A 17241-nucleotide genomic window follows, 5' to 3' on the forward strand; every position below is an offset into this window, starting at 1 on the left:
CATGTCCCGTTGTTATTCCAAGAGCCAGAGTGCTGCACAAGAGTCCTGCCACAGTGGAGGGTTGTAGTCTAATTGGAGTGAGCGCAGGGAGATGATGAGAAACCTTAATGACAGTCCTAATCTGAGTTTGTGTCGGCCCTGAGCCGTGTTGGAGCTAATTGCATCATTAAAAAATCGGCAGATGGAGTGTGATCGGGGGAGCTTTCGTATGTGAGCTTGTTAGTGTGTGTGTCCCCAAGGTGTTACGATCCATCAGCAGGTAAGAGAGGCTCGAGAGGCGGGAGGCCTCTGGAGACTCTTTCTCTTGTGTGTGATTTCAAGGCCAACATCTATCTCAGATTTTGATTAAACATTTTCTTTGTCGTTCTTGTTTTTTCTCTTCTTTTTCTGATGGCAAACCCATTCCTAAGTGCCCACTTTGTCACTGTTTCTCTTTGTTTCAACCTCTGTTTGACTGTTTTGTGGGTTTCATGCATCTTTCTCTCTCTGTCTCTCGTGAGGCCCGGCTGTTGTTGATTCATAAAATACCGCTTTCCCTTGGGCAAGTTACATCTATTGTTCTTCACCCGTACCTTTGGATAAAAATAAAGCAAACAACCCAAACATATTTTCAATCACTTTCTTATATAGTGCCAGCTCTGTTTTTTGAATATATTGTGGTTACTTTCAGATACAATTTCGTTTTTCAGACAGTTGCACGATTGACAAATTCACTGTAGTTTGACCAATAACGCTCTCTCCTACATCTACGCTCACTCATTAAGCTTTAATAAGTCCGATACATTTTAAAATTTAGTGAATAACGGCTCTAATGTTTACATTGAATTGGTCTGAATCATGTTAACTGCTTTCAGAGAAGAAGGAAACCGGCTGAGAACATTTTTGTCTCTCCACACAACAAGCTGTTTTCCCCCTGTGAGCCTAAAAGACTCCACCCCTTTATTGAATGTATCTTTCATGTGTTTTGATGCAGCAGGGACGGAAGTCTCTGTCCTGTAACGAGCACTGCACAGGGTGGTTTGGTATTAGTTGTTTACTGTTGATCCCGATGACTGATGCGATGCGGGCATGTGTGTATCTCTGCAGAGATTGTGCGCGCCATGACCTACGTGATCAACCAAGGAATGGCGATGTACTGGGGCACGTCTCGGTGGATGTCCATGGAGATCATGGTAAGACATTGTTTTGTCTTTTGGAGTAAAAATAAGAATATAAAAACACTTTTTTTCTATTAGTCACAAAGGTAGTTCTGGAACCGTAGCTCAGCAAAGTTAGTATACAACACATAAGGTGCCGACTACATTACTTTAATGTAGATTAACTATTATTTAGTTGCTGTACTGCAGTTTTAAACACTTCTCAGCTAACCAGAACAACAGAAGATGGCCACTTTGATTGGCAGACTCTTGGACTCAACCCTTCTATTTGTTGATTCAAAGATCCATCGAATGAAGTCTCAAGAAGCCATATTTACTCTGGTTATGTTCAGTACCCTCACATCATTAGGACACATTCTGAGCAGCTCTTTAGGGTTAGGGCTATACTGTTAAGAGAGACGCGTACGTGAACCGATGCGGTCGCCTCGGGTGGGAGACGAAAAGAAAAGTCACGCCGCAGTCTTCTCGTGTAGGGGAAACCGGGGGAGGAGAGGAGCGGGGAGGGGGGGGGAACGAGACGGGAGAGGAGAGATGGAGAGGAGGGGGGGGAAGGTTTGAGGGGCGAGTCGGCTCACACCGGGTACTTTATTGAGGGAAATAATCGTGCTCTAAGGACAGACGTGTAGCAAACTGTCGTAAAAGCACGTCGGCGACGCCCAGGCGCAGCGCGTCACCGCGCTGCTAACCTGTCGCACTGGAGAGGACGCGGGTCCACGGGTCACGATGCCCGTCCTCGTCTGACGATCGCCCCGGTCACGGTATCCTCGCCTTTAGCTTCGAGGGGGAACGGGAAACTCGAGCGAGGGCGAAGACCGAGTTAAGGGGGAGAGGAGGCGGAGATCAGTAACTCCCTCTATATGATTCTGCGATCGTTCGGGCCTGATGAATGACGCGCGTGCACATAGACAGTGGTAGCTGTTATTCTCGGCACGCGGCACCCCGGATGATGTCGGAACGATCTCCGCGGAGAGAAATGCTGGGTATTCAATTATCAAGTCTCCTCCCAAACACGCTCGAGGGTACAAGGCTCGTAGAGCGGCTGGCGGGACACTTATTAATATTCTTATTCTTAGGACAAACTCCGCGACGAGGACTCAAGTGTTACGAGTCCCTCTCTTGGTCCCGGAGCCAACCACGGCTCGGCCGAGAGCCGGAGGTCTACCAGCTGCAGCGATTTCTCTCGTCAGTACAAAATGTCAGTGGAGAGTGTGAGGGCTCAGAATGGTCCCTGGGGGACTGAGGTCAGTAGGGGTAGCCGTGCAGACTCACCTCGGAGGCTGCGGGGTCCGCTCCCGGGTCTCCGCCTTCCGTCTCCTCGGGTGGGTCGACAGGTGAAGAAATAGGTCTCACAAACAAAGTAGGTCCACAAACCGAATGTAAAGTTTAAGACTGCAAGGCAGCCAAGTATTTTATTCAAAAAAAGAAAGAAGAAAGAAACAAAGTACAATTACAAGTCAGTTCCCTCACGGAAGCCTGACGCTAAAACACAACCACTAAAAAAACTCATTTTTTTCCCTCAGCCCTCAAAAACTCTCTTTTCCTTTTCCCTGTTCGTCACCTTTATACCCTCGGCTCCTCCCACTTTTACCGGATATCCGTCCCTCTTTGGGGTGCTGATGGGGGGTTCATCCCCCCCCCCCTCTCTTCCTGAGAGGTTCTGGAGAGACTCTCTGTCCCACATCAAAGAGGGGGACCGTTGTCTTAGCTGGTTTAGATGAGCTCGGTCACCTCGGTGACCTGTCTCCGGGTGTCTCCTCTTATCTCTCAGGCACTTAGGGTCCCCTCTTTATGATCCTTTCAGACCTGGTGAGACTTCCCGATGCCAGTGACATCAAACACACTCTAACCGGGGGTCAGGATACAGAACATATTGGGAGACATATATTACATTATCATATCAAAGACCATTGATCTACAGGCAGGTTAACACACATGAATCCAGGCTTGTGTTTATTCACTTCGTAGTAACATCCTCTCTGGCCCATTTGGTCAGGATATGGGCTTCGAACACCCAATCAACCAGGTCTTCATTTGAATCTCCCCAGAGGTGCAATGTTTACATCTGGTGTCGGCGTGGGGCCCCTGAGTGAGTTCAGACAGAGGGTCACTGGTTGTAAACGCCAAAGATGACCACTCAGGACCCGTGTTCTGTCACACCTGGCCCTCTGCTTATCGTCCCAGCGATGGCCTCGATGCTTTCATTTGATCTTACAGCCACTCTCCCTGTCGGCCGGCCTGATGGATGCCTTGTTGCTTTCCTGTTGTTGTAGTCTAATGGAACTGGGGTCCCCTTTGATCTGTTTTATTACTCACATTCCGCATTCACTTCTCCCCGGCCTGGTCTATTCTCGCTAATCCCAGAAAAATTCGCATTTATTTGTCCCACTTCTAACAATACCATCTTGGACAGATTGCTTATATGCAAAGTCACAGCTGTGAAAAAGTGTGAAAGTTTGAATAAAAACAGTTTATTTCTATGAGGTACATCGTTTCTGACACGGTGTGGGAACACACACTTCGTGTCAAAAACGATGTACCTCCCGTTTCAACCCTTGCTGCAGTAAAGAAAAAACTAATATATATACACACACACACATATAAAGGGGGAGTGTGAAGCCACAACAGAGTTATGAAATACTCACATGTCGAAACTGACATTCAAGGACATAAAATAAATTCTCTCCTCTCTCGTGTCTCTCCAGCCTCTTCCCCCTCCGAGCATTGCGCCGTGTGTTGACACTCTCTGTCTGCGATCTCGGTGAAAAAGAGCTGATATCTTTGCAGAACACAAGCCCAGATGAAAGCCGTGTAATTTATAGCACCAATAATGAAAGGGGGGTTAAACACATCTTCTCGTATACATGTCATGGCAGGTGTAAAGTACACACACACACACACACACACACACACACACACACACACACACACACAGGCTCCAGGGGCCTGTCATGGGGTTGCTGCAGAGAAGGGCAACATGTAATTTGTAAATTGAGCGATGGCACCGACTTTATCGTTGCTAAATAGATTTCCCCACTTGTACCGCTCTCTCATCTCGACTTGTTTCCCAGCAGGAGACACGCAACATAAAAGAGTGTTTTAAAGAAGCAGCAAGCCTAACGTGTGTGTGTGTGCGTGTGTGTGCATGCTTTTCTCTCTGGCATGTTTTCTTAAAATTTTAATATGATGCCTCGGAGAGTTCTGATATGTAATAATGATTGGGTGACTTACTGTGAGACCTTCATTTTGATTTGTACCACGCGCCTACGAGCTGATCAACATCCTTCAGAGAAAAGCCATCGCTATCCATGGCTCCCAATGTTGGCTCTCTTCTCCTCTCGTCTCTTTTATTCTCACCAAAGAGAAAACATTAAACGGCACATACAAAAGGTGATGCTGCAGTGACTCGTAACAACCATTCATTAATTCTTGCCCCTTTTCTCTTTGCCTTCCTTTTTGTTTTATCTCTAGGAGGCGTATTCAGTGGCAAGACAGTTTAATCTTATCCCTCCAGTGTGTGAGCAGGCAGAGTATCATCTCTTCCAGAGGGAGAAGGTAGAAGTGCAACTACCTGAACTTTACCACAAGATAGGCAAGTATTCTTTGTGTTGTGTACTCTTGGGGCGAGTTAGCTAACCGATCGCCCAAAACATGTTCACACAAACATCCTACGGTCAGTGTCTCATAGATAAGTCGAATTGATGAACTGATTAAACCGATACATAATCTCTATAATTATCTTTTGCTCATTCCCTCCGAGTTTTAATTGCATCTTTTTTTCTCATCTTCTTATAAATGTTCACTTTCCTGGCACTTTTCTCACACATTTTCATTTATTTTTCTTCGCACGTCTTTCTTCAACACGTTTGACTAAAACTCTAAACCTGTTTAACTCATTATGGTCTCCGTGGTGACAGGAATTGGAGCGATGACGTGGTCACCGTTGGCGTGCGGCATCATCACGGGAAAATATGAAAATGGCATTCCTGAATCCTCCAGGGCTTCCTTGAAGGTATGCACATTTAACTTCATCACGAGAATTGAAGAGAAAGATTCTTTAATTTTTCACATATTTTTATTTTATAATTATTATTTCAATTAGTGTCATCGAGGTATGCAAAGGGTTTCTGCAGAAGCTGCCAGCACTGTCGCTTTTCTGTGCGTGTAACAGCATTGTTTAACCTAGTGGTTCATAACATGGGGACCTAAAGATATATTAATATATTGGGCACAAGATCACTGTGAAAATCAGTTTTTAAAGTCATTTTTGCTTTTAACATTAATCTTTTAAGTCCTATTTAGTGCAGTGGAACTAACAAGCCAAAACAGTTGGGAACCACTGTTGTAACCAATTATCTTATCATCAATATTATATTGAAGCAAAAATCTTTCGGTAGGTGTCTTTGATGCTTATAATATTTTGTAAAGTTTAAAGAGCACCCAGTTCATCAGTACTTATGGCCTCAACCTTTTGTCTCATCCATTACTTTCTCGCCCTCCTTTATGTTTCTTGGTCTAATCTACTTTTCATGTCACTTCTCTTCTCTTTCCTCTCTTTTCCCGCGCCAGTCGTATCAATGGTTGAAGGAGAAAATAGTAAGTGAGGATGGAAAGAAGCAGCAAGCCAAGCTGAAAGAGCTCAACCACATTGCAGAGAAGATGAGCTGCACTCTGCCTCAGCTGGCTGTTGGTAAGACTTCACATCTTTTAGAGTAAATATTGTACTATTGAAGCAGCCGAAAGACTAAACGACTGCTCAGGGCTTTCACACAGAAACCATTTTTGAGAGACATGAACAAATGCTTTCCACAATGTCTGTGTTTGCTTTTTATTTGTTTCATGGTTTGATTTTCCCTCTAGCTCCCTCGCAAAAAAACAGACTTCAAAACCTATTTGTGCTTTCAGCTGCATTGTTGGGCACCATAACATATCTGAGCTGCCTGGGCTCTATTTCTCGGACGTGGCTCATCTAAGTCGATCAAATGTCCTATTATCCCGCCTAAATTAAGGAGATGATTGACATCAGACTATCTCGGTTTCTCAAAGGCTGATCCGCCCTCTAACTGTCTCGTTAAGTTGAACCAGATGTCAGTCCGCAGGATGATTGCGCGTGCCCGTCTAACTTCAAAAGGGGGAAGAGTCGATCACCGAAACAAAGTCAAATAAACTCAAAGGAAGAGCCTCTTCTTTCTCCGCTAACGAGCAGGAGATGATCATGAACGCATATCAGGAATTCCGGACCATAATCATGAACATCTAACACCGCTGTCATTAAATTCATTCACTTCTTTTGCGCTGTAGAGGGGGCGTGGCTTATCTCTTTGGCTTATCTCCATGGAAACAGTTATACACCATGGAAGAAATAACTATAATAATAATTTCTGCTTTATTCTTGTTGTGGAACTCCCACAAACGTCATCGTGTTTGGGTTCATAACAATATGATATATATAGTTATACTTAACATCGCCCGTAGGCTCACACAACTCGGTAACTTTCACCGGCGACTACGTCCAAATAAATGGATGAAAATCCTCTTTTCTCTCATTCATTCTCGTGCATTCATGAATCTACTCCCAGCGCGTTTGGTTTGAACGCAGCACAAGTGTTGGGAAAATGCATCGGATAATTTGAAGTCTCTCACCCCAATCAATCCGATTCCATTTCTTTAAATGTGCCTGCTGGCTCGGCAGTCGGCTTGATGGCTCAACTCTTCCAGAACAAATAGATAATGTATATGTGTATATACATGTATTTGGAGATGACCATATAGAATAGGAGTTTGAATATGTGTGTGTGAATCTGTGTATGGGAACATAATGAACACATCTATACGTTTCTTAAGCGCAAAATAAACTTTATGAACAGCTCAACATGAAGCGGCTTTCCTGATGTTCTGCATCGCCGACACTGTACAACACTGTATAACAATGTATAACAATGTACAACACTGTACAACACTATATAACAATGTACAACACTATATAACACTGTGCAACACTATATAACACTGTACAACAATATACACCACTGTACAACACTGTACAACACTACAACACTGTACAACAATATACACCACTGTACAACACTGTACAACACTGTACAACAGTATATAACAATGTACAACAATGTACAACACTATATAACACTGTACAACAATGTACAACAATATACACCACTGTACAATACTACACCAATGTACAACACTGTACAACAATGTACAACAATATACACCAATGCACAACAATGTACAACAGTGTACAACAGTGCACCACACTGTACCTAGTGCCTCGTCTGTGAGGTGCTCTAGAACCGTGGTTCTTAACCTTATTGGAGGTACTGAACCCCGCCAGCTTCATCAGTGCATTGGCCGACCCCTTCATATTTGGACAAATTAAATATGATTTCTTCAAAACATAGGTATATATGTTATTAGTGCACAACATGAACCGTGTATCAGTTCTACACAAAAACACTGTCTTCAAAGAACAAAACCAACAAAACAGGAATGTCACACAATAACACAACTCAATGAATATTTACTGCAAGTGCCACTCTCATATCATTTTTGCAACAAAGTCTGTTCCCTTTCTTAGTTTTCATGTCTTCCATCCCCGAAAAGGATTGCTCGCAAAGATACGTAGTAACAAGCGCTGCGAGTATCTCAAGGGCTTTCTTAGCAACAAGAGGGTACGGTACGATCTGGTGACGGCAAAACGTGGAGAGCGTTGTTGTTGAATCTGGCTCTGCTGAAGTTCAATGATTTAGTCGAGGCTTTCATCGTTGACATCGGCTGTCTCACCCATGCTGGATATGACTGGTGGGGAAGTATCCGTTGAGAGACTTTGCGAGCTCATCTTAGTGCATGGCTATTGCTTGCTTCAGCTCATCAGGTACAGAAATGTCTTTGATCTTACTTACACAGTCGTCCAGCAGGGGAAAGTTTTCGAAGTTATCATTCTCTGTGCGTCGTTTCCATAAAGGTAGTCTTTTTTTTTACAAACGCCTTCAGGTTTTCTTCTGCTTTGATGATCTCGACTCCACCGCCCTGCATCTGTCGGTTGAGATGATTCAGAGCATCCAAAATATCGGCCATGTACGCCAAAATGAGAATGAACTCAGAATTGTCGAAGCAATCTGCGCGGCAATGTTGGTACTCTCGCAAAAAACGGGCTAATTCCACACGCAAGGCAAAAACACGATGCGGCACCTTTCCCCGGGATAACCACCGAACATTAGAACTACCTCGTATTCAGAGCCCATTTCCCGACACAGCTTTTTGAAGATGCGGTGCTTCATAATCATAGCACTATTTCACACAGTTCACACATTCAACTACAATTTGTAATACTTCTGCCAGTTTTGGAGGCAAGGTTTTTGTTGCTTTAGTGTGAACCAAGCTGCACTGTGTGCGTCATCTCACCTGCCGAAGCCCTGAGAGTGACTCGCCGAACCCCTGGGGTTAAGAACCACTGCTCTACACCTTCTGCCGGAAACTACAAACACATCTTGTCCTACTATATCTGGAATAGAAACAGATTAGCACTTGAATGGCACTTACTTATGATATTACTTATGATACTACTTATGGTATTACTTATGGTACTTTTGTCGTTTGACTTTCTTGATTCTTGTTGTTCTGAGTTTGTACTCATGGTTGAATGCACTTATTGTAAGTCGCTTTGGATAAAAGTGTCTGCTAAATGACATGTGATGTAATGTAGTCAAACTTTGTGGCTGGCAGACATTTACGGTTTTAGAGAAACTAAAACCATTGATGTAAAGGTCAATAGGATACATTGTTATATAATTCAAAGAGAGAAAATGAAGGACTAGAAGCTAAAAGCTTATTTATGTTTTGTTGTCAGAAAATAATAATCGGCAGTGCGCCATCAAGTGGGCTCTGTGTGAATTTCGACTCTTTCTCTTTCTCTCTCCAGCCTGGTGTCTTAGAAATGAAGGAGTGAGCTCCGTTCTCCTGGGAACATCCAACCCTGAGCAGCTCACTGAGAACCTCGGGGCCATCCAGGTGGGAGCGTGCAGAAACACACACACCTGATGGTCAGGGCGACTGCCACTTCCCCCAGCTCCATCGATTTATAGATCCATATATGAATCTCTTTAGAAATCTGGGTTTCCTTACCCCCCCCCCACACACACACACACATCTTTTTTTGCCTCACTGTATATTTCACTTCCTTCCTTCCCGGCATGTTCAATTCATCACTCTGTCTTTTGCCCAGGTCCTTCCGAAGATGACCTCTCATGTGGTGTCTGAGATCGACCACATCCTGGGCAACAGGCCGTACAGGAAGAAGGACTACCGCTCTTAGACCTGGCTGGTGGACTCAGCGAGAGGTTCGCCCTCCTCCTCACCGACCTACTTAAGCATCCTGCTACCATGGACCCACCGCTCAATGTTTAAGTCCATGGTTCTCTCCTTGGGAACCCACTCAGCTCCAGCCCACTCCAGCCTGGAACAGACCGCCTTGCTCGGCCCAGCGTTGTCCCGCTCAGATCGGGTTCATCTCAGGTCCAGTGCAGCTCAGCCAAGAGACGCTTAACAAACTCCGCTTTTTTTGCAGCCTCAAAACGCGACTTTGTCCATCCGAATGACCCGAAACGTTGTACCCCTCCCCCGACCCAATGTGTTTTTCGTTCAGCGCTGGACCGTTTAAATATATCTATGCAGAGCTTAGTCTTACCCATGACCACATAACGGTTACATAGATGGATATCGATATACTATAGGATACATATGCACACAATGTTACACATTTACAGCTGGGATTTCAGCAGGACAGTATGAAAAGCCCTGCAGGACTATTTCAAGTGAACGTGCCTTGCTCAAGGGCACCTTGGTAGAGTTACTTATTCCCTTTTCTTACCTACATCCCCCCCCCCCCCCAATGACTCAGACCCTCAGGTCTCAACCCTCCTCTTTCGTGCCCAGACTTCCACCTACAAGTCACTTACTTTGAGCACTAAATTCATACTGAGCACATATTTTATTCATGAGAATTGCTGTACCACAAGCTGAACACATCAATACAAGCACCTTCGGTAGCCTAGGAAAGTAGACATGGAGACGTTTTAATTTGCATAAACCCCCCCACCCGACCCACCCACCTCCCTCCCTGCAGTCAGCCAGTGCTTTTTTTCAATTGCTATTGCATTGCAGCAACGCTCAATCTTCTCATCTCTTGTGTCAGCGGCACACGCTCAAAACGTGAGGTAGGATGACTTTTTTCATGAGATGTGAGATGTGACATCGCTCATATTTGTTTCAAAGAGCTTCACGAATGAGGCAAACCACCTCCCTGTTAGCTGGAATTAGCTTTAAACTACCTACCAAATGTACTCCCCTATTTAGTATAGCACAGAATAGTATTCAGCAAATATTATAAGCTATCAAATCCTGAGTATATTCTCCAACAGGTGCATGTTTCTCCTGCTGTGGCGTGCCTCTGGTTTCTTTTCTACAAAGCACATCATGAAACGGGAAGGAAAGGTTTGAAGAAAAGAATTCTGCAAGCTTGTCAACTGTCTGAAGTGTGAGAAGCAAAGGAGGGCGGGACATCAGCGGGGTCGGGACTCCGTGAGGGGACAGCATGTCGCCCTCGTGTGGTTTCTTTAAGGAACTGCTGCTCTGCTTCTTTAGACTACGGTCATGGAAAACCTGGAAAAATCTTGGTATTTCAAAAATGATTATTTCCAGGCCTGGAAAAGTCCTTGGGAAAAAATGAAATCCCAAAGGTTTTGAAAAATTCATGGAAATGTGTTCTATTCATATGATCATTTACGCTGAGTTTGAAATAATGCATATGCTTTTAAAAGAAAGACGCTCAAAATATATGCAGGCTCTCATACTCGTGGCGCAAATTTTGTTGTTCGAGTTATCGGATTAAATAATAAACATTTATACACTATAAATGTTAATACTTTTAATCAAACTATTGCCTCTCATTCATGTGTGTCATTCAGGGTGTATTGTATGCTTTGGAATTGTCATTGTTTTAAATACTACATTCTCTCTTTTTTTGGTCATGGAAATTTGGTTTAAAGGTATAGAAAAGTCATGGAAATCCATTGGTCAAAAAGTGAATGAAACGTGATTATAGAAACAAAAGAAAGTGGACGACGTTTCTCTCAGTTGGCGGTCACTGGGGAGACACTTGCAGAAAAGGACTTCTATGTTATAAAAGGATGAGTGACCTCCTGGCTGGTCATGATAATAACAACTGCAACAATCGCTTGTTAATGGCACAAAGAGGCATATAGGCAAGGTGTTTGGAATGTGGCAAAGATTACAGTATTTATTCTAGACTAGTTAATATATAGAAGTTTATTTTGAGATATTGTTTGGAGATCTATTTATGTACATAAAACGTTACGGCATCCACAAGCAAAACCTGTAAGAGGCTTCTTGTGCATATGAGGACTTCTCTGTACTGTCTGTTAAATATAGAGATATGATGTAAATAGTGATTGTGTTTCTCCTCTGCAGAATCACTGCACACGCTGCAGTGTTTGAGTCGCTCTGTGTCCATCCTCCTCCAGCCTGACTCAGTTCTGGCTCCGGAAAGATATTTCACAGAAGTATTTTACGAGGTCAATTCATTGTCTTTTTTTTGCACCATGAAGTCAGATTATGAAATCTGTATAAAAAATGACATTATTTAAAGAAGGATATCCTGTAAATAATGAGCTTCTGTTTGAACTTCAGCATCGAGCTTGAACCACGGGGGCTCGGCTCTCAACGCTCGTGTCGCCTTTCGAGCGTCGTTGTTCTGGTTCTTTTTTCCATCTGGAGAACAAGCCATCACAGCGATCGGCAGAAATGTCGGCCTGGTTCCAGTTGAGTCTTACGGCCTCGGCCTCGGTGTACGTGTGTTGACTTGTAGCCCCACCAGATTTTTTATTTCAAAGGAAATTTCAGCGAGTAGATATTTCCCAGTAACGCTATTACACATATTGAAATGAAGCATCAGTGAGAAGTGTTTGGCCTTAATAAGATAATAATGACAATGAGTCGACTTTCTTGTGACCATTTGCATTGACTTGTTGAATAAAAAGAAGGGTGACCTCTGACGACCTTGGCCATCATTGTATTGCAAACGACCAGCAATACAAAAAGCATCCAGAAAAGCATTTGCATTGCTCTTTTCCCTTTAAAGACTCGACCCTCATTATCAAAATATGGGCAATAAGTGGTTTCTATAATAAAATAGTTATTTGTACTTTTAGTTCGGTTGCAAGTCAACAAGCTGCCTCTCAGTTTGACTCAGTGGCCATGTTCGAGCTGCCGGTGTGTGTGGAGACAGAGTGCCTTGACTTGAGTCCCACTACAGGAAATCAGGGATGTCTTTTATTACGAGTTGTTAAATGGTGTCCGACGAACAAAGTCCCATATTAACCATGAGGTGTATATTAACTGTTACCTCATTGGTTTAAGTACAGGTAACTTTGTGGATGTTGACTTAAAGAATGCATAATTTTCCCTTGGAAAAAAAGGATGTGTAGGATGATATAAATCATGACAGAATCCCTGTCAATCATCACTTCAGACCAACTCGAAGTGTGTGTCTCTGTCCTCAGCCTGTATTTTCTCTTGCTGTTTTTAGGACATAGCTGGGCGTCGGCCATTGGGCCGTACGTGTATTTCTGACCCCCCCGTCCCCCTCCCTCCCAAGCCAATACGCAGGTTCTAATTCCCAGGTCTTTAAATATCACTGCTTTGTCCTGCCGAGGCACCGTTGAGGCGGAGCGGCAGCGAATGGCGGCCGACTGGTTTCTTACGTGTGTTTTGACACACAACACAGAGCCGAGATGCTGCAGCGACGAGATGAAGCGTGCTGCAATGCCGAAGATGTGTCGCTGTGTATTTGTGCTATAGAACGTCACCGCCTGGAAACAATTTGAAGAAGTAAAACAAATTATCTCTAGATCATCACTCCCTCTCTTCATTCACTCTCTTGCCCGCTCGACCAACGCTGAGCTCTCTCTCCCGCGTTGAAACCGGGAAGGAGAGGCAAACAGCCGCATACATACAATGCTGGACGGTCCACCACGATTACTAGAATTGTCCTCCTCGTCCACTTAGTCCTTCTCTAGAGTGGCTTTATTTAGGCTGTTTCCACCTTAATAATGCGATGCGAGCAGTTCAGTCAAACTGATTGGCTTTAGTATCTTCAACCAGCCTTTTGCTTCATGATGCATCAGTTTGTCCTCAGTCAAGAGCTCCAATAATCTTTTGGGGACCAATACGATGCATTGATAATGTAGGGAAACTTGCCTTGTTTATGAGAATAGAGGCTTGTTGGCCGTCTGAAGGTCAAAAGGGATCGAAGCTAAAAAACAAATGATCTCAACTCTGATTCACACAATATGAAGTCATGCAATGTGACTTGTGATCTTTGACCCGAGATTTCTTTTTCTGGTATGAAGCCAACCTGGATCAACTCATAAAAACGTCAAGTGATCTATTCTGCAGATGATACAGATTTCTGAAACATGTTAACCTAGTTTATGGGAACCTCAATGTGTAGATAAAGTGTTAACTCCTCACTTTCATTTTGTTTTCTCTGTAAATAGTCTATATGAAAGTGATTCTAATTAAATGCATTGCCAATGGAAACGTCAATGTCTCACGACGTGTCAATATTTTTCAAGTTATTTAAAAAAAAAATCTTATCATATTCTCAAGACAACTGAAGGACATAAGTACAATATTACCACAGGGGAAAAGTAGACCTGGTTGCTTTATTTGTTACAAAAAGAAGACCTGAAGAAACACACCTCAGACATTTGATCATGAATTTCATGAAGTTGAAATGTGTTATTTCGGTCCTTTAAACCCGGATCCTAACTTAAGTGAAAAACAAAGTGTATACCCATCTTTAACCCACATGTTCCCCTCCTAACTAAACCCATCCCTCCAGCTTTTATTTCCCTTTTTCTTCCTCGTCTACTTGGAGCCTGTGGACAGCAGAGCGATGAGTCCTGAGGAGGCACTGATGGACAGGATGTAGTTGCTGGAAAAAAGGAAGTTAAGGCAAAATGTCGAAGCGCTAAATGACACCACCTCATCAAGATCAGATTTTAAAGGAATTATGCTACATCAGCCTTCATCTGCATGATGCGTACAACAATAAAAACTGCACCAATGCCATCTTAAGACAAATGTTTAAAGCTTCCAATTCCAAACAGTCAACATGCTGATGGCTTGTAGATTGTGATTAAAAGGATACACAGAAGGGTTGAAGTTCCTGAGCAAGAAGAAGGAGGCGACGATGACGAGCACCAGGAACAGAGTGTTGTTGTAGAAGATGGAGAAGGTGGTGGCCTCGTAGTCGGCGACCTCATTCTTCTTCCACAGGATCCTAGAAAGACAAAAATGAAAAACATTCGTGGTCATGGGGAGAGCAACCAGGCTTTCAGTAATGGCTGAAGTCAACATGTGGGCAGGCTTTTAAACGTTAACCTATGTTTAAGAAGACTGGCAAGTCACGCAACGCATGTTTCACCTCTCGTCTTTCTCCTTGCGGGACATCTTGCGGTTGTCTGCCTCGGACAGCTTCCTGGTTACCTCCTTGGAAACGGCATCCTCACGTTTCTGGGCAACTCTGGAGGGTGAGGGGAGAACAGTCACAAATATTTAGCATCGGGGACAGATACAAAAATAAAAAATGTGAAATGCAGAGCAGTGTGTTTCTGCTTCTTACTTGTGTTTGAGAACAAACTTGACGTTCTTGTAGGCGAAGGCCACCAGGTAGGTGCTGACCAGGGTCATCACGGCGTACAGAACTGCGGACTGGACAAGGTCCATATGCCAAATCCGCCAAAACAGCCCTAGAAAGATGAGAGTTGATCAATATTGGCCCAATGTGCAGTATGTTGAATACCTGCATGTTATAATCCAGGTGTGTACAGTAGTTTAACGTTAGATGTATGCAAGAGTCAACTAACGATTAGGAGCATATCCTGGGTTTTTTTATTTGGCTTTTTAAAAAACACAATGCTAATTACAAATACCACTCGCTGTAGATGTTATTTGATAATAATTATAATCTGCTTTTAAACCTGAACTGACATGGTTAGAAATCACATTAAGCTATCTTTAGCATACCAATTCTTATTGCTATAACCTAGTATTACCATGCTCTTCTGCTTTTAATCGTGTGTGTTCATTAAATTAATACAAAGTAGTCTTCACACGCTTTAAATGACATGAGTATTTTGTCTAAACGCCTCCTCCATTGAAGCAGCGGTAGCTCGACTCGTTAGCATCAGCTAGCTGGTACTCACAGATGGGGATGGCAGACACGATGAGTGCATTTCCGTAGAAGAGAGCGGTGGACTTCGCGGAAAGGTTTCTGCTGAAGTCCTGGAGGAGGAGATCTTCCTCCGACTGCTGCTTGCTGCTGCCTTTGGGCGCCATGTCTGCGGATTGACCAGTCTGTCTGTCTGCTGCTCAGCTCGGGACACAAGGAGACTGACACGTCGGAGAAGGAGAAGGACGCGTCAGCATAAACCCGGAAATACACTGGCTCTCTTCTTCTTCGTTGTTTCGGGCACTGCAGCGTGTTGCTGCCCCCCACAGGAAGAGACAGACACTGCACCGGTAACGCTTCATCTTTGGACGGTCAGTGGACACAATAAAACCCCATATTTCTCACTTTTTCTTGGTTAAAGTTGGGATTTATTTTATTAGCTTTCTATCAACAATATTTATAATATTTACATGTTACATTAGGCCTATACGCTCCCAGTTAAATTGTTCTATTCTTCTTATATGTTTTACATATTTATATCCTTAATTCTCATCTGTTGATTGTCATTGATTGTTGTTAATGTTATTGTTTACTGTCGCACCACCCGCCATGACAAATTCCTTGTATACGTGAAAACATAAATGGCAATAAAAAGTTATGTTTCTGATTCTGATTCTACAACCTTATAAGACAACAGTTGTTGGATTTTATATTTTTGACCTCTACAGCCTTTTTCCCTTCTCCAGAGGCCTTAGAAGTAGCCTCAATAACGTTGTTACAGAAACCCTCAATCTCCCTCTGCAACGGCTGAATGGTTGACCTTTGTTCAGCTTTGCTGTCCTTGTTCAACAGATGTAGATGTACAGATAGGCGTATATATTCGCCTATCTGTACAGGAGTTTACGGTTAAACATAGCAGCAGCACCGACATGTTTCTGCAAAACAAACTGAAAATGTGTCAGTGCTTCTTGTAAGTCTGGAAAACTGATTGCAATCAACTATAACTGAAGAATAAATGAAAACTGCATGTTTTATATAGTAAACCTTATTTTATTCAAACTGTTTCCAAACATGTCTTTTTCTCATATTTTATCTTTTTTTATTGTACATTTGTGTGAACAGTTACAACAATGCATGCCAATACAAGTGTGCTAAAGCTAGTGAAACAGAGGTTGTAATTGTGACCTGAAAAGCACAAAACAAATCAAGGACAACATAAACACACAATTATATATAAGAAAAAAGAAGATAGATAAATAAGAGCAAATAAACTTGAAAGGAAAGAGAGAAAAGGCTGAACATGCAATAGGGGTGAGAATATTGGCTGCCTTCTAACATCACTAAACAGACAACAAACTAGAATATGTACGTTACTCTGGACGATCACACTGCGTAATATAATCAGCAAACATCAAAAGGGCAGTTCCTCTTTTCTGCAGTGTTCTTCCTTCTTCGTGAACCATGCTCAGTGCCAAACCACATCCCATACCATTACAGTCACATCAGCACATTTACTAACACGCAATGTCCCAGTCTTTATTGCTTTAATAGAATAATAACTTTTTTCTTTGCTTGAACAGATATTTTTTCTTTGAATACCCATTTAGGTTTCTTCCCTTTTTTCCCTGTGAAAGGTTTTTTCTTCTTCTATTTCTTGCAAAATAAACTGAATTGAATTGAAATGTCCACCTGTGATGGTTTGAGGAGCAAACGTCCCACAAATGCTTGGACTATTCACACTTCGCCCACTAGAGGGCAGTATCCACATAACTGTACACGCCATTCTGAGCGGTTGGCAACGAGGCAAGCTGCAGC

At 43.1% G+C, this 17241-nt stretch overlaps 2 protein-coding genes across 7 annotated transcripts in view; one reads left to right on the top strand and one right to left on the bottom strand.

Moving 5' to 3' along the window:
* kcnab1a (potassium voltage-gated channel subfamily A regulatory beta subunit 1a) overlaps nucleotides 1-10259 on the top strand; it is a 108058-nt gene extending 97799 nt beyond the window's left edge. For 5 of the 6 annotated variants that reach the window (XM_056440700.1, XM_056440703.1, XM_056440699.1 and 2 more), the window contains 6 exons: nucleotides 1087-1172; nucleotides 4626-4746; nucleotides 5072-5166; nucleotides 5724-5844; nucleotides 9094-9182; nucleotides 9397-10259. In XM_056440700.1, coding sequence (XP_056296675.1) covers nucleotides 1087-1172; nucleotides 4626-4746; nucleotides 5072-5166; nucleotides 5724-5844; nucleotides 9094-9182; nucleotides 9397-9486 — 602 coding nt within the window. In that variant the 3' untranslated portion in view covers nucleotides 9487-10259. Of the gene's footprint in view, nucleotides 1-1086; nucleotides 1173-4625; nucleotides 4747-5071; nucleotides 5167-5723; nucleotides 5845-9093; nucleotides 9215-9396 lie in introns of all 6 variants that reach the window. The other variant, XM_056440704.1, reaches the window with a different exon arrangement.
* Nucleotides 10260-13896: 3637 nt separating this feature from the next.
* On the bottom strand, nucleotides 13897-15666 carry ssr3 (signal sequence receptor, gamma). Its single transcript, XM_056440706.1, has 5 exons — nucleotides 15461-15666; nucleotides 14878-15004; nucleotides 14680-14778; nucleotides 14404-14535; nucleotides 13897-14187 (listed from the first exon to the last, which is right to left on the bottom strand). Exons 1-5 carry the CDS (start codon nucleotides 15591-15593, stop codon nucleotides 14121-14123), a joined length of 558 nt encoding a protein of 185 aa, XP_056296681.1. The 5' UTR covers nucleotides 15594-15666; the 3' UTR covers nucleotides 13897-14120.
* Between the last annotated feature and the right edge of the window lie 1575 nt (nucleotides 15667-17241).

The sequence above is a fragment of the Pseudoliparis swirei genome, chromosome 20 (assembly GCF_029220125.1).
Source record: "Pseudoliparis swirei isolate HS2019 ecotype Mariana Trench chromosome 20, NWPU_hadal_v1, whole genome shotgun sequence".
Classification (NCBI taxonomy): Eukaryota; Metazoa; Chordata; class Actinopteri; order Perciformes; family Liparidae; genus Pseudoliparis; species Pseudoliparis swirei.

Excerpts from the sequence above, each read along its gene's own strand:
- ssr3 (XM_056440706.1), bottom strand. The coding sequence starts at position 15,593 with ATGGCGCCCAAAGGCAGCAGCAAGCAGCAGTCGGAGGAAGATCTCCTC. Across the intron at positions 14,536-14,679 it reads CGCAAGGAGAAAGACGAGAG|GATCCTGTGGAAGAAGAATG; the intron begins GTGAAACATGCG and ends TTGTCTTTCTAG. Across the intron at positions 14,188-14,403 it reads AGGAACTTCAACCCTTCTGT|CAACTACATCCTGTCCATCA; the intron begins GTATCCTTTTAA and ends CCTTTTTTCCAG.